Consider the following 16080-nt stretch of genomic DNA (forward strand, 5'->3'; position numbering starts at 1 on the left):
TCACTTCATCGTTCTTTCATTTCTCTCGGTGCTTGTTATTTCTTTCACTTCTTAAGCACTCAATTAGGGGTCTTCTTAAGATAGTGCCCTATGGTTTTAACTCTCATGCCTCCTACTTTAGCCGCCAACTTGTACTGTGAAGTCGGGTCATAAGAGACATTGCTTCTCTTACACTCGGTCACTCTAGGACGGGGTATTCCTAAGTTAGCTTTCCTAGAGTTCTAACCCTTCTACTACTCTAACCACTGAGTCACTATGTGATCGGGTTGTGAGAGGCTTTCATCTCTCTCTCTCTCTCTCTCTCTCTCTCTCTCTCTCTCTTTTATTTTCATCCTTCGTTTGATCACTTTTAGGGGGCTTTTTGGTTTAGTGACATAGTTATCGGATCAGTTCTGTAATTCCACTTTTTAAACCCTTTGGGTACCAAGGCTTTGAGCCTGGTGCTTTTCTTTATCTGCAATAACACCTCTTAGGAGAGGTTACGGCGGGAGACTGTACAATTTTCTTTGGATCGCTCCTTCATTTCTTTTTACTTTGTCTTCTTCTTCTTCTTTTTCTTCTCATCTATAAATCAATTTCTTATCAATCTCCTCTTATTCTTGTCCTACTACTCTATTCCAAAATTAGAGCCATTAACCCTTAGAACACATTAAAGAGGAGTATATCATATTTGGATTTCATTAGCAGTTTTCAAGTGCGAGTCCAAGTGAGGTGTTGAGTTTAGAGACGGGGCCGCATCCAAACCGCATTGCTGGACGGCCAGAGGGCTTTCGTTCCTTGATCTAAAAGGGCAATAGCTCAGGCTTATCCTACGAACTCAAAACCGTGGTGAAGTAGGTGCTCAAGTCCATCTCTTCATCACATTAAAATTATCTCATTGTTGGACATACCTATATGGGTGTGACACACGATCACACACATGCTTGTGAGGACAAGGCAGTTGTTCGAGAGGCGGTCAAGGCAGTTGTTCGAGGGAGCTCAGGCAAGGTAGATTCTGGCCCAACCAAATAAATCTAAAGAATAAAGGAAAAATTATTACACAAAAATTATTATTAAGACATGAATCAAAGCACCAGTTGGTGGTCTAAGTAATCGAACTGGCCATTTCGTTCCCAAAATTGAAACAAGCTCACCTACCCCTTTTCTCAACTTTTCTGGTCCTAAACACTATTTTAAAACCCAAAGTCGTATTTTGTATAAACCCTTCTAGTTAACCAATCATGCAATTTAGATTGCTGATTCCTTTTCCAAAACATCAATTTCTTTTTCATACTTATGTGGTGATAAAGAGAAAAGAAGTGGGTTTTGATTCTCACTTGGTTATTATGCAATAATATTTTGCTTGGGCCAGGTGCCCAACTACCTTGGCCTAGTCTTGGGCAGCTGCCGAGGGGCGAGACATGCGGGCTGGGCAAGGTGCCTAACCAAGCGCTCAACAACCCTGGCCCAGTCTTAGGCGGCGGCCGAGGGGTAAGACGTGCAACCCCTCTGGACCGCTTAGGCGTTGGGTGGTTCGAATGCCTTGGGTGGTTGCTGTGGGCGACGTGTAGGCCCTCTAGACCGCCTAGGTGCTGGGTGGTCCGACCGCTCAGAGCGGCTGTTGTAGGCGAGGCGGCCAGACCCTTCGCTTAGGCACTGGGAGGTCTGGCCACCCTGGTTGAAGCGCCCAAGCCCTTTGGACCTCCTAGGCGCTGGGCGGTCCGATCACCCAGGGCAGCTTCCATGGGCGAGGTGCCTAGGCCCTCCGCTTAGGTGGAGCGAGGCGCCCAGGCCCTTTTGACCACCTAGGCATTGAGCAGTCCACCTTTTGAAGCATGAGAATCTAACTGTGGTTTGGTATGAATTCTTTGAAGCAGCCAAAACATATCCTTAAAAAACAAAGGTAATACATTGGGTGGTATCTCTTAGTTAAACTCTTAATCATTTCCTAATAATATATTATGAAGCATTGTATTCTTAATTATAGTTTAATAATTCATGAAATTGTGCAACTTAGTTATGCACTATCATTAATTCTCTGAACTCCCTTTCTAGTTTTCCAGCACAGGGAGAAACTAGTCATTCTCGATTAATTCGAGGTATGAATAAAAAAATATAACAACAAATGCATATTTTTTCTAATTAATAATTTGCCTAAATTAATTCGGCAATGGATAGCAATTAAATTAGTGACACGTGGTATAATGTAAAATCAATGTCCTAATAGACTGTCGAGACCTATTGATTGGGGTAATGTCAATGCCGACAATGTTTGTGAACTATTGAATGGGGTAATGTCAATGCCTACATTGTTGGTAAGGACGAGCAAGATGATCTCGTCGAGGTGCTGAATAATCTTGAAGTGGAAAATGATAACAGGGATGAGGCAAAAGTTGATGATGAGGATGAGGTGGAGGATGACAAGGAGGATGATGACAAGGATGAGATGGAGGATGAAGCAGCGGATGACGAGGGAGAGAATGATGATGATGAGGTGAAGGATGGTAAGGAGGATGATGACAAGGATGAGATGGAGGATGAAGCTGTAGATGACGAGGATGAGGTAGAGGAGATGACAAGGATGATGAGGATGAAGCAGAGTACGACGAGGATGAGGCAGAGGATGAAGATGAGGATGATGAGGATGAGGTGGAGGATGATGACAAGGACGACGTAGGATGATGCCCACATTTTATTTCATAGCCAAAAATTTTATTTTTTATTTTTATTTTTAAGCTCTCTCAAAGCAGCATTTCATTCGGTTCCTAAAAACGAAAAAGAAAAAGAAACTAAATTATAAAATACTAGTACCTTTACCAAAAAAAGAAAGCTAAATTATACAATACTAATTCTTACCTTTAGCGATGCACACCAAATTAGATAAGAATTTCCCAATCCAAAGATCGAAATCGCTCAATCCGAATCGAAAAATACCAACATTTGTGATATGGGACAAAATAAACCTAGCTAAAAAAATACGAAAACTACATTTATGCCTCATTGATAACCTATATGACAAAGAGTCATGACTAATTTGAGAAAAATAACAAACAAAATTAAATTTAAAGAAATTTCAAGTGATATATGTTATTAATACTGATTATATTAGGGTACTCATATATGTGAATATTTACTTAATGTATTTAACATGTTTTGACATTTAAAACCCTTACCCCATAATGTATTAACTTTTTGTTTAGTGGTATTTTAGTTAATTATTCATGGACAAAGCTGAAATTCATGATAGAAAGGAAAACGTTAATTAATTATAGTGGAGATGACATCATCCACATAGGGTATGACATCACCCACATAGAACATTAAATGCTACTCAATTATCTTTGAAATATTTTACCTATCCCTCCTAATGATAAAAATACCCTTAATAAAAAAATTTGTACAACAAAGTCAATAACTCCTTAGCTTATCTAATTTTAAGAAATTGAGAAAAATAGCCTAGAGGGATTTCTAAAGGAGAGAGAAAGAGAGACGTGGAGTGAGAAAATAACCTTGACAAATAGAATATGGCATTGAGCTATAAATAAGCGTGATGTGTGCTTTATTATTTCTCTATTTAGGTTTGTAAAATCAAGCTATCAGTGGTTCATAGTTAACATGTATGCTTCACCCTCTTGCTTTGTTTTCTATATTGTTCATGTAATTTATACAATATCAATTGGTATATGTTTTTTAAAAACAATAAAGTTCTTAATTGCAAAAAAAAAAAAAGAAAAAAAAAGAAAGAAATATAAGGAAGTGCTAAAGAATTTCTTTTTAAATATAAATATTAAAAAAAAAAAGCTCAAAAATTTAAATTATCTTAATCCTTCATATGTAGAGAGATTTTATTTGTTAGGACTTTATGAGGATATATTTCTAGCTTAAATCTCCAAATCCTAATGATTAGATCTTGAGATGACGCGAAATTTATTACATCATTTTATCTAAACGGTTATGATTATGACAATTATCAATGGAAATTGAAGGCAAGGGCTGCACTATTGTAATACACCAAAGGTCATCAAAAGAATTTAGGACATATGGTATGGTTATATGAAGATAAATTTCTATCAAAAATAGTTTTTAATGTTCATAAAAGTTGGCATTATCGTTAATATTTTTTATTACTACTAATATTATCATCTGAAAAGTTTTGAAAATTGACTTACCTTGACAAAGTAATGTTCTAATAAATAACATTATTTGCCTGTATGGGACAAACATAAAATGCTTTCCAAATAAAGATTTCAATTACGAAAAAGAATTATGTCTTTTATTTTTGAAAAAATAAAAATCTTAATGAATTGTTAAAGTAAATAATAGAAATCCATAAACTAATGGAGTTGCATATCCTAATCTAGTCCGGTGAAGAAATAAAACAAATTTAATTCATATTGAATTTTAAATTTTCATTTTTACTCTTTCTCTATACATGCTCCTAATCATAAGGAGTAGGTCATTAAGGTCATATTATATGTTCCCATATCTTAACTTTTTCTTTTAATCATTCTTGTTTCCTTAATCTCTGTCTTTTATCCTTTCAGCTTTTTGTTAACTTTTATTCATTCTCTCTATCTTTTTCTCTAGTTGATCTTCATTTTTGTGTTGATTTCTTACTTTTTGTTTATTCTAATTAGATCCAATCAAGCAGACCTATTATTTTCTATGATTTTCCCTAATTCAAATTTGATCATTTGGGATTCGTGTTATCTCTCTCTCTCTCTCTCTCTCTCTCTCTCTCTCTTTCTTCCTTCTCTTTATCACTTTTAGGGGACTCTTTGGTTTAGTGACATAGTAATAGGTTCAGTCATGTAACTCCACTTTCCAAACCCTATGAGCACCAAGGCTTCGAACCTGGTGCTTTTCTTTGTCTCCGGTAATACCTCTTAAGAGAAGTTACGTCGGGAGGCTGCCCAATTTTATTTGGGTCATCCCTTCATTTCTCTTTACTTTGTCTTCTTCTTTTTCTTCTTTTTCTCATATCTAAACCAATTTCTTATCAATTTACTCTTATTCTTGTCCTACCACTCTATTCCAAAATTAGAGCCATTAACCCATAAAACACATCAAATAGGAGTATATCATATTTGGATTTCATTAGCAGTTTTCAAGTGAGAGTTCAGATGAGGTGTTGGGAATAGAGAGGCGGCCACATCCAAACCGCGTTGCTGGATAGCCGGAGGGCCTTCATTCATTGATCTAAGAGGGCAATAGGCCGAACTTATCCCACAAACTCAAAACCGCGGTGAGGTAAGTGCTTGAGTATATCTCTTCATCGCATTAAAATTCTCTCATAGTTGGACATACCTATCCACGCGTGGCACATGTGCTCGTGAGGTTAATGTAGTTATTAAAGAGGGGTTAGATCTAGACCCAACTAAATATATCTCATGAAAAAAAGAAAATTCATTTTACAAAAATTATTATTAAGACATGCATCAAAAGCACCATTCGGTGGTCTAAGTAGTCGAACTGGTCAGTTCGTTCTCAAAATTTGAACAAGCTCACCTACCTCTTTTCTAAACCTTTCTGGTTCAAAACACTATTTTAAAACCCACTGTCGTGTTTTATATCAACCCTTTGAGTTAACCAATCATGTGCTTTAGATTGTTGATTCTTTCTCCAAAACATAAATTTTTTTTCATACTTATGTGGTGATGAAGGGAAAAGAAGTGGATTTTGACTCTCACTCGGTTATTATGCAATAATATTTCACTTAGGCGAGGTGCCCAGGCAGGTGCTTAACAACCTTGGCCCAGTTCTAGGCCACCGCCGAGGGGCAAGACACGCAAAGGTGCCCAACGAAGTGCCGAACAACCCTGGCTCAGTCTTGGGCAGCGGCTGAGGGGTGAGATGTGGAGGCCCTCTGTACCGCATAGGTGCTAGGCGGTCCGAATGGCTTGGGCGGTTGTCGTAGTGGCACGCAGGCCCTCTAGTCCGCCTAGGCGGCTGCGGCTGCAACAGAGAGGTGAGACACGCAAGCCCTCTGAAAGGCCTAGGCACAGGGCGGTTTGAATGCCCTGAGCAGTCTGAATGCCCTGGGTGGCTGCCGTGGCGATGCGCAGGCACTCTAGGCCTCCTAGGCATTGGGCGCTCCGGCCGCCCAGGGTGGCTACCGTGAGCAAGGCGCCTTGGCCATCCACTTAGGTTCTGGGCAGTCCGGCTGCCCTAGGCAAGGCACCTAGGCCCTTTGGACCTCCTAGGCGTTGGGCAGTCCGACGGCCCAAGGTGGCTGTCATGGGCAAGGCCCTCCGCTTGAGCATTGGACCTCCTTAGCACTAGACAGTCCAACCGTCCAGAGCGGCTGCCATGGGCAAGGCACCCAGGTCCTCCGCTTAGGCGCTGACCAATCCGGCCACCTTGAGAGAGGCGCCCATGCCCTTTGGATCACCGAGGTGCTGAACAGTCCACCTTTTGAAGCATGAGAATCTAACTGTGGTTTGATATGAATTCTTTGAAGCCGCCAAAACATATCCTTCTATAAAATGAAGGTAAGACATTGAGCGGTATCTCTAAGTTAAACTCTTAATCATATCCCAATAATATATTATGAAGCATTTTATTCTTAATTATAATTTAATATTTCATGAAACTGTGCAACTTAGTTAGGCACTATAATTAATTCTCTAAACTCCCTTTCTATTTTTTAAGCGTAGGTGAAAAACTAGCCATTCTCCACTATTTCGAGGTATGAATAAAGAATATAACAACAAATGCATACTTTTTATAATTAATAATTTGCCTAAATTAATTCGGCGATGGATAACAACTAAATTAGTGACACACGGTATAATGCAAAATCATTATCTTAATAGACTGCCGAGACCTATTGATTGGGGTAATGTCAATGTCGACATTGTTGGTGAACTATTGATTGGGGTAATGTCAATGCATACATTGTTGGTGAGGACGAGCAAGAAGATCCTGCCGAGATGCTGAAAAATCTGGAGGTGGAAAATGATAGCGAAGATGAGGCGAAGGATGCTGATGAGGATGAGGTGGAGGATGACAAGGATGAGATGGAGGATGAGGAAGACAAAGCAGCGGATGATGAGGCAGATGATAATGATGAGGATGAGGTGGAGGATGACAAGGAGGACGATGACAAGGATGAGATGGAGGATGATGATGATGAGCTATGACGAGGCAGAGGATGATGATGAGGATGACGTACAGGATGACAATGAGGATGTTTACAAGGATGATGAGGATGAAGCAGCTGATGACGAAGATGAGGTAGAGGAGATGTCGACAATGAAGAGGATAAAGCAGAGTATGACGAGGATGAGGCAAAGGATGATGACGAGGTTGTTGAGGATGAGGTAGATGATGATGACAAGGATGAGGCAGAATGATGCTCATATTTAATTTCATAGCCAAAACTTTTAATTTTTATTTTTTATTTTTATTTTTAAGTTCTCTCAAAGCACGTTGCATTTCATTCGATTCCTAAAAACAGAAAAAGAAAAAGAAGCTAAATTATACATTACTAATACCTTATCCAAAAAAAGAAAAGAAAAAAAAACTAAATTATACATTACTAATTCTTACCTTCAGCGGTGCACACCAAATTAGATCGGAATCGCCCAATTCGAAGATCAAAACCGCCCAATCCGAATCGAAAAGTATCATCATTTGTGAAATGGGACGAATAAACCTGGCCAAAAAATTGCGAAAACTATATTTATGCCCTAATGATAACCTATATGACAATGAGCCATGACTAAGTTGAAAAAAATAACAAACAAAGTTAAATTTAAAGAAATTTCAAGTGATTTATGTTATTAATGCTGATTATATTAGAGTACTCTTATATGCGAAAATTTACTTAATGTATTTAACATGACATTTAATACCCTTACCCCATAATGTATTAACTTTTTGTCTAGTGGTATTTTAGATAATTATTCAAGGGCAAAGTAGAAATCATGATAGAAAGAATAATGTTAATTAATTATAGTGGAGAATGACATCATCGACATGGGGTATGACATCACCCACATAGAGCATTAAGTGCTACTCAATTCTTATAAAAATATTTATCCTACCCCTTCTAATGACAAATACCCTTAACAATTTTTTTTGTTCAACAAAGTCAAACTCCTTAGCTTATCTAATTTTAAGAAATTGAGAAAAATAACCCTGAGGGATTTCTAAAGGAGAGAGAAAGAGAGACATGGAGTGAGAAAAGAACCTTGATAGAAAGAATATGACATTGAGCTATAAACAAGGGTGATGCGTGCTTTATTATTTCTCTATCTAGGTTTGTAAAATCAAGCTATCAATGGTTCATAGTTAACGTATATATTCCCCCCTGTTGCTTTGTTTTTTTTATTGTTCATACAATTTGGGCAATATCAATTGGTTGAAGTTTTTTAAAACAACAAAGTTCTCAATTACAAAAAAAAAAGGTGTAAGGAAGTCCTAATGACTTTCTTGTTAAATATAAATATTAAAAAAAAGCTCAAAAACTTATTATTATCTTAATCCTTCATATGTATGGAGACTTTATTCGTTAGGACTTTATGAGGATATATTTCTAGCTTAAATCTCCATATCCTATTGATTAGATCTTGAGATGACGCGAAATTTAGTGCATCATTTTGACAATGCAATGTTCTAATAAATAACGTTATGTGCCTGTATAGGAAAAAACATAAAGCGCTTTTCATATAAAGATTTCAATTATGAAAAAGAATTACATCTTTTATTTTTGAAAAAATAAAAACTCTTAATGAATTGTTAAAGTAAATTGTAGAAATCCATAAACTAATACAGTTGCATATCCTAATCTAGTCCAGTGATGAAATAAAAGCAAGTTTAAATCGAATTGAATTTTCAATTTTCCTTTTTACTCTTTCTTTGTACATGCTCCTAACCAAAAGGAGAAGGTCCTTAATCTTATATTATATGTTCCCATAGCTTCACTTTTTCTTTTAGTTATACCTGTTTCCTTAATCTCTTTCTTTTGTCCTTTCTGCTTTTTGCTAACTTTTATTCATTCTATCTGTCTTGTTCTCTTGTTGATCTTCATTCATGTGCTGATTTCGTACGTTTTGTTTATTCTCATTAGATCCAGTCAGATAGACGTATTATTGTCCCTGATTTTCCCTAATTCAAATCTGGTCATTTGGGATTTGTGTTCTCTCTTTCTCTCGCTCTCTCTCTCTCTTTCTCTCTCTCTCTCACTCACTTTCTTCCTTCTCTTGATCACTTATAGGGGGCTATTTCGTTTAGTGACATAGTTATATGTTCAATCATATAACTCCACTTTCCAAACCCTATGAGCACCAAGGCTTTGAACCTGGCATTTTTCTTTGTCTCCAGTAATACCTCTTAGAAGAGGTTACGCTTGGAGGCTGCCAAATTTTCTTTGGGTCATTCCTTCATTTCCTTTTACTTTGTCTTCATCTTTTTCTTCCCATATCTAAACCAATTTCTTATAAATCTCCTCTTTTTTTTGTCCTACCACTATATTCCAAAATTAGAGCCATTAAGCTATAAAACATTAAATAGGAGTATATCATATTTGAATTTCATTAGCAAGTTTCAAGTGAGAGTCCAAGTGAGGTGTTGAGTTTAAAGAGGGGGCCGCACCCAAACCGCACTGCTGAGCAGCCGGAGGGCCTTTGTTAATTTATCTAAGAGGGCAATAGCCCGAGCTTATCCCACGAACTAAAAACCGTGGTGAGGTAGGTATTTGAGTCCATCGCTTCATTGCATTAAAATCTCTCATAGTTGGACATACCTATCCATGCATGACACACGAGCTCATGTGGTCAAAGCGGTTGTTCAAAAGAGGGTCAATCGAACCCGGGTCCCCGAGGGAGCCGGAGCAAGGTAGATCCAAGCCCAACCAAATATATATCATGAAAAAAGGAAAAATCATTATACCAAAAGTACAATTAAGACATGAATCCAAACTACCTTTTCGGTGGTCTAAGTAGTCGAACTTGCCTGTTCATTCTAAAAATTCGAACAAGCTCACCTACCTCTTTTCTAAACCTTTCTGGTTCAAAACACTACTTTAAAACCCAAAGTCGTGTTTTATATCAACCCTTATAGTTAACCAATCATGCGATTTAGATTACTGATTATTTTTCCAAAACATCAATTTATTTTCATACTTATGAGGTGATAAAGAGAAAGAAGTAGATTTTGATTCTCACTCAGTTCGCTTGGGCGAGGTGCCCAACAATCTTGACCCAGTCCTGGGCAGCCGGTGAGGGGCGAGATGCACAAAGTTGCCCAACCTTAACCCAGTCCTAAGCGGCGGTCGAGGGGCGAGATGCGCAAGCCCTCTGTACCGCCTACGCACTGAGCGGTCCGAATGCCCTGAGCGGTTGCCGTGGCGATGAACAGGACCTCTAGGCCACCACGGGGTGAGACGCGCATGCCCTCTAGACAGCCTAGGCGATAGGCGGTCTGAATGCCTTGGGCGACTGCCGTGGCGACACGCCGGCCTTCTAGGCTGCCTTAGCACTGAGGGATCCGACAACCCAGGGTAGCTACCGTGGGTGAGGAGCCTAGGCCCTCCACTGAGGTTTTGGACCTCCTTAGCGCTGGGTGGTCCGACCGTCAAGGGCGGCTGGCATGGGCAAGGCGCCCAGGCCTCCTCGATCTCACCATCTGGATCTGGATGATCAGGCAGCAAGTGTCTCGGGTTTAGAGGGAAGTCCCGAGATCTTTTTAAAATCACTCTCTCGAGAACCTCGTTCGAGAACGAGGGCAGGTGTTACCAACCTGTGATAGAGGACTTTTAAAGGTGGGTTAGGGACTTACTCAGGCTGGCTCGCGTGGGTGCCCTCTTAGATCACAAAGAAAGCCTCGCAGTGATGAAACTGGATCGGAATCACCTCCCTTGACTTGTATTCTTCTTATTTTATGCAATTACATACATATACGGCAAAGGTTGTAAGATGAGTGGGTCAGACCCTTTTCCTCTTTGGTGAACGTACACAAGCAGGTGCATTAAAAAAGAAGAAGGGAAGAAAGACATGAGAGAGAAGAGTTCGACTGAGCAAGAGGATCAAGTTGGCAACTATTTGGCCTGACGTGGTAGTAAAACAGGCTTGGTACTAAGACCGACTCATGGGATTACTACTAGACGTCATTATCAATACGGACTAGCTAAGCACGATGGTCAGTCTGTCATGGCGATAAAATAGGCTAAGCAATCCTGACACAACAATATTACAGCTAGACGACAGGACTTCCATGAGAGGCTAACGTCAATCGCTCTTAATCGAATGAAAGGATAGCAGAGTGGTGATCATGGGGGACATAATGAAGTAAGAGAAAAAGGGAACAGACAGAGGGGGGTGGAGAAAAGACAAGAGGATAAAAGAGATAAGGAAGGAAGATACAGTCGGCACTAGACATTGTCGACTGTTTCAGAAGAGAAGAGAGAGAAAAGACAGTCGGTGCTAGACTTCGCCAACTGTCAGAAGAGAAGAGAGGGAGAGAACCAACCGGCGTTAGGCTTGCACTGGTTGCGATGGGAGAGAAGCAAGGGAGAGAGATCGATTCGGCGCTTGGCTTCACCGACTGTGACAAAAGAGGAGAGAAAAATCCAATCGGTACTAGGATTCGCTGACTGTTAGGAAAGAGAGGAGAGAGAAATTCAATCGACACTAGGGTTCGCCAACTGTTAGGAAAGAGAGGAGAGAAATTCAATCGGCGCTGGGGCTCACCGACTGTTAGGGAAGAGAGGAGAAAGAAATCCAACCGGTGCTGGGGTTCGTCGACTGTTAAGGAGGAGAGGAGAGAGAAAACCCCACCTGGTGCTGAGGATGAAAGAAGAAGAGAGGGAAAAACCCCACTCAGCATTGGAGATGAAAGAAGAAGAAGAGAGGGAAACCCCACCTGACGCTGGGGATGAAAGAGAGGAGAAGCAACTGACGCTAGACTTGTGCTAGTTACAATGAGGAGGAAAGAGAAAGCGGGGAGGAGAGAGAAAGAGGAGAGGAGAGATAAAGTTACCTGTCCAAAAGATACCGACCCTTTTCTTCTCTCTCCTCTCTCTCTTTCTCTCCAAGACGTGCACATAGGCTCCAAGCAATAATGAAAATTTCTATTGAATCATCAAAGAATCAATCGAGAGTCCTTTTACAATGAGGCAGTGCCTCTTTATATAGAATTAGGGCCAAACATAGGTGGATGCCCAAAAGTAACCCTAATTGAAGGTAATTACGATTTAATTGAATTTAAAGTAATTCTAAGAAAGTGTGCAAAAAGACTGTTTTGCCCCTGCCTAACAATATGTGAAATTCCAAAACAGTCCCTGCTGCTGCCCGAGATCTTGCGTGATCATCCATGGCTGACCTGAGGGTGTTTTGATGCCCTTTTGATAGAAAGATTATTATTTTCTTGTAGGGCTTGGCATGGCGATCGTTTTGATACCAACTTCGAACCATGAACCATGTTTTTGAGCCATGATCACGAGACTTGAATCTTGGATGAATCTTGAAAATTGCGGATCAATTGTGTGCTTGTTCCTTGATGTTTCTTCATGATTTCTTTATTGAATCACACTGAGCATGCCGTCACGATCACATTGCAACGAACACAGCTTGATTTCGTGTCCAGATGAAGATTTCGTCGTCATGAGTTTTTGGCCGAAATTTACAGCAGATTTGGCCCCTTTGTGTGTGAAATCCAACCGTTCATCGTACGTGAGGTTTGGTCCAGAGATAGCCTCAGACCTCACGCACATAACACAATTGGTTTCGTGCCGATCAGATATGCGATCATTGTGATCTGGCTGCTCGAACAAGGTGTGCTGCTGCTGAGTTTTCTGTAACTTCCTTCACGGATTAGCGACTTTCATTTTGTTTTTCTCTTTGCTCGGGGGTCGTCATGGGGCGTACCACATATCGAATTTCACGTCTTGATGAGAAGAACACACTCACCAAATTTGGGAGCGATCTAACTTGGAACGAGTAAGTTATAGGCTCGGGAAGTGACTGCTCATGACTGTATAAACAACCACCTTTGATGGTGTTTGATGGAGTGAGGCCACATGGGAATCGTGTGCGACCCCTCCTGTTTCAATATTTTACTTAGATTGTTATCTTGGAGTGTTTGATTAAGTCGAAAAATTGACCCATGGGGGTTGTCGACCATGTCGAATCCAATGGAGGTAGTCCCACAGTGATTCGATATTCCAAAAATATAGTTCCAGTTGTAGGGTCCATTTTAGGGTGCTAGAGGCCAATTTTTCAAAAATTGTTTTTTGTGTTCACTACCTTAGATATGCCTGATCGCGATGAAACTTGACAGATTGGAGTTCTTAGAAAGATATTGACTAGTTTTGGGGCTATTATGAGATTGTCGGGAATTTTCAATATTTTATAGGCTTTATTGACTTGTTGCCAACCAGGGACCAAGATGATGAAAAATACGTTCAAACCAATGGCCTTGAGTAATTTGAGAAAAATAACAAATAAAGTTAAATTTATTGCAATTTCAAGAAATTGAGAAAAATAGCCTTGAGGGATTTCTAAAGGAGAGAGAAAGAGAGACGTTGCGTGTGAAAGAACCTTGACATATAGAATATGGCATTGAGCTATAAACATGGGTGATGTGTACTTTATTATTTCTCTATCTAGGTTTGTAAAATCAAGCTATCAATGGTTCATAGTTATGTTTCTCCCTCTTGCTTTATTTATTTTTATTATTCATGTAATTTGTGCAATATCAATTAGTACAAGTTTTTCAAAAATAATAAAGTTCTTAATTACGAAGAAAAAGAAAAAAGGTAAGGAAGTGTTAATGACTTTCTTTTAAAATATAAATATTAAAAAAAGCTCAAAAACTTAAAATTATCTTAATCCTTCATATGTATGGAGACTTTATCAGTTAGGACTTTATGAGGATATATTTCTAGCTTAAACCTCCATATCCTATTGATTAGATCTTGAGATGACGTGAAATTTATTGCATCATTTTCTCTAACGGTTACGATTATGAAAATTATCAATTGAAATTGAACGCCATGGCTGCACGATTATAATACACAAAAGGTCATCAAAAGAAATTTAGGACATATGGTATGGTTATATTGTGATGAATTTTTATTAAAAATAGTTTTTAATGATCATAAAAGTTGGCATAATTTTTAATATTTTTTACTAGTACAAATATTATCATCTGAACAGTTTTGAAAATTGACCTACCGTGACAAAGTAATGTTCTAATAAATAACGTTATTTGCCTGTACGAGACAAACATAAAACGCTTTTCAAATCAAGATTTCAATTATGAAAAAGATTTATATCTTTTATTTTTGAAAAAAATAAAAATCTTAATGAATTGTTAAAGTAAATTGTAGAAATCCATAAACTAATGAAGTTTCATATCCTAATCTAGTCCGGTGATGAAATAAAGCAAGCTTAATTCGAATTGAATTTTCAAGTTTCCTTTTTACTCTTTCTTTACACATGCTCCTAACTAGAAGGAGTGTCATTAACCTCGTATTATATGTTCCCATATCTTCCCTTTTTATTTTAATCATTCTTGTTTCCTTATTATCTTTTTTTTATCCTTTCAGCTTTTTGTTAACTTTTATTCATTCTCTGTCTTTTCTCTTGTTGTTCTTCATTCTTGTGTTGATTTCTTACTTTTTGTTTATTCTCATTAGATCCAATCAAACTGACTTATTATTTTCCCTGATTTTCTCTAATTCAAATCTGGTCATTTTGGATTCGTGTTCTCTCTCTCTTTCTCTCTCTCTCTCTCTCTCTCACACACACACACACACACACGCACACTTTCTTCCTTCTCTTGATCACTTTTGGGGGCTCTTTGGTTTAGTGACATAGTTATATATTCCGTCATGTAACTCCACTTTCCAAGCCCTATGAGCACCAAGGCTTCAAACCTAGTGCTTTTCTTTGTCTCCGATAATACCTCTTAAGAGAGGTTATGCCTGGAGGCTGTCCAATTTTCCCTTCATATCTTTTTACTTTGTCTTCATCATCTTCTTCTTTTTTTTCCCATATCTCCTCTTATTCTTGTCCTACCACTCTATTACTAAATTAGAGCCATTAACCCATAAAACATATCAAATAGGAGTATATCATATTTGGATTTCATTAGCAGTTTTCAAGTGAGAGTCCAGGTGAGGTGTTGAGTTTAGAGAGGGGGACGCATCCAAACCGCGTTGTTGGACAGCCGTAGGGCTTTCATTCATTGTTCTAAGACGGGAATAGCCTGAGCTTATCTCACGAACTCCAAACCGAGGTGAGATAGGTGCTTGAGCCCATCTCTTCATCGTATTAAAACCTCTCATAGTTAGACGTACCTATCTTAGCGTGACGCACGAGCTCGTGAGGTCAAGGCGGTTGTTCAAGAGGGGTCAATCGAACCCGAGGCCTCGAGGGAGCCCGGGGGAGGTAGATCCAGGTCCAACCAAATATATCTCTTGAAAAAAGGAAAAATCATTAAACCAAAATTATTATTAAGACATGAATCAAAAGCACCATTTGGTGGTCTAAGTAGTCAAACTGGCCAATTCATTCTCAAAATTTGAACAAGCTCACCTACCTCTTTTCTAAACCTTTTTGGTTCAAAACACTATTTTAAAACCCAAAGTTGTGTTTTATAGCAACCCGTCTAGTTAACCAATCAAGCGATTTAGATTGCTGATTCTTTTTTAAAAACATCAATTTATTTTCATACTAAGGTAATACATTGAGCGGTATCTCTTAGTTAAACTCTTAATCATATCCCAATAATATATTATGAAGCATTGTATTTTTAATTATAATTTAATATCTCATGAAACTATGCAACTTAGATCGACACTATCATTAATTCTTTAAACTCCCTTTCTATTTTTCCAGCATGGGTGAGAAACTAGCCATTCTTCATTATTTCGAGGTATGAATAAAAGAATATAATAAGAAATGCATACTTTTTCTAATTAATAATTTTCCTAAATTAATTCGGCAATGGATAACAACTAAATTAGTGACACGTGGTATACTGCAAAATCAATGCCCTAATAGACTATCGAGACCTATTGATTAATGTCAATGCCGAGATTGTTGGTGAACTATTTATTGAGGTAATGTCAATGCTTACATTGTTGGTGAGGAC

The 16080-nt window shown here is 38.6% G+C and overlaps 1 protein-coding gene and 1 long non-coding RNA gene across 3 annotated transcripts; both read left to right on the forward strand.

The window, feature by feature from the left end:
- The first annotated feature begins 767 nt into the window (after positions 1-767).
- Positions 768-3800, forward strand: LOC148780108 (uncharacterized). The gene is made up of 2 exons (XM_088849402.1): positions 768-987; positions 2359-3800. Exons 1-2 carry the CDS (start codon positions 920-922, stop codon positions 2654-2656), a joined length of 366 nt encoding a protein of 121 aa, XP_088705528.1. The 5' UTR covers positions 768-919; the 3' UTR covers positions 2657-3800.
- LOC148780109 (uncharacterized) lies at positions 3801-7449 on the forward strand. Of its 2 annotated transcripts, none has more exons than XR_016042467.1 (2): positions 3801-6470; positions 6795-7449. It is a non-coding gene; the product is annotated as an uncharacterized LOC148780109 (long non-coding RNA). The 2 variants fall into 2 exon arrangements; XR_016042468.1 differs by having other exon boundaries at positions 3801-5229.
- The last annotated feature ends 8631 nt before the right edge of the window (positions 7450-16080 follow it).

This window comes from Amborella trichopoda, chromosome 10, assembly GCF_054954075.1.
Source record: "Amborella trichopoda isolate Santa Cruz 75 chromosome 10, AtrichopodaSantaCruz75HAP2 v2.0, whole genome shotgun sequence".
NCBI lineage: Eukaryota > Viridiplantae > Streptophyta > Magnoliopsida > Amborellales > Amborellaceae > Amborella > Amborella trichopoda.

Bases quoted from the DNA above. Each gene is read 5' to 3' on its own strand.
- LOC148780108 (XM_088849402.1), top strand. From the start codon at position 920: ATGCTTGTGAGGACAAGGCAGTTGTTCGAGAGGCGGTCAAGGCAGTTG. The intron at 988-2,358 runs GTAGATTCTGGC...AAATGATAACAG, and splicing joins TTCGAGGGAGCTCAGGCAAG to GGATGAGGCAAAAGTTGATG.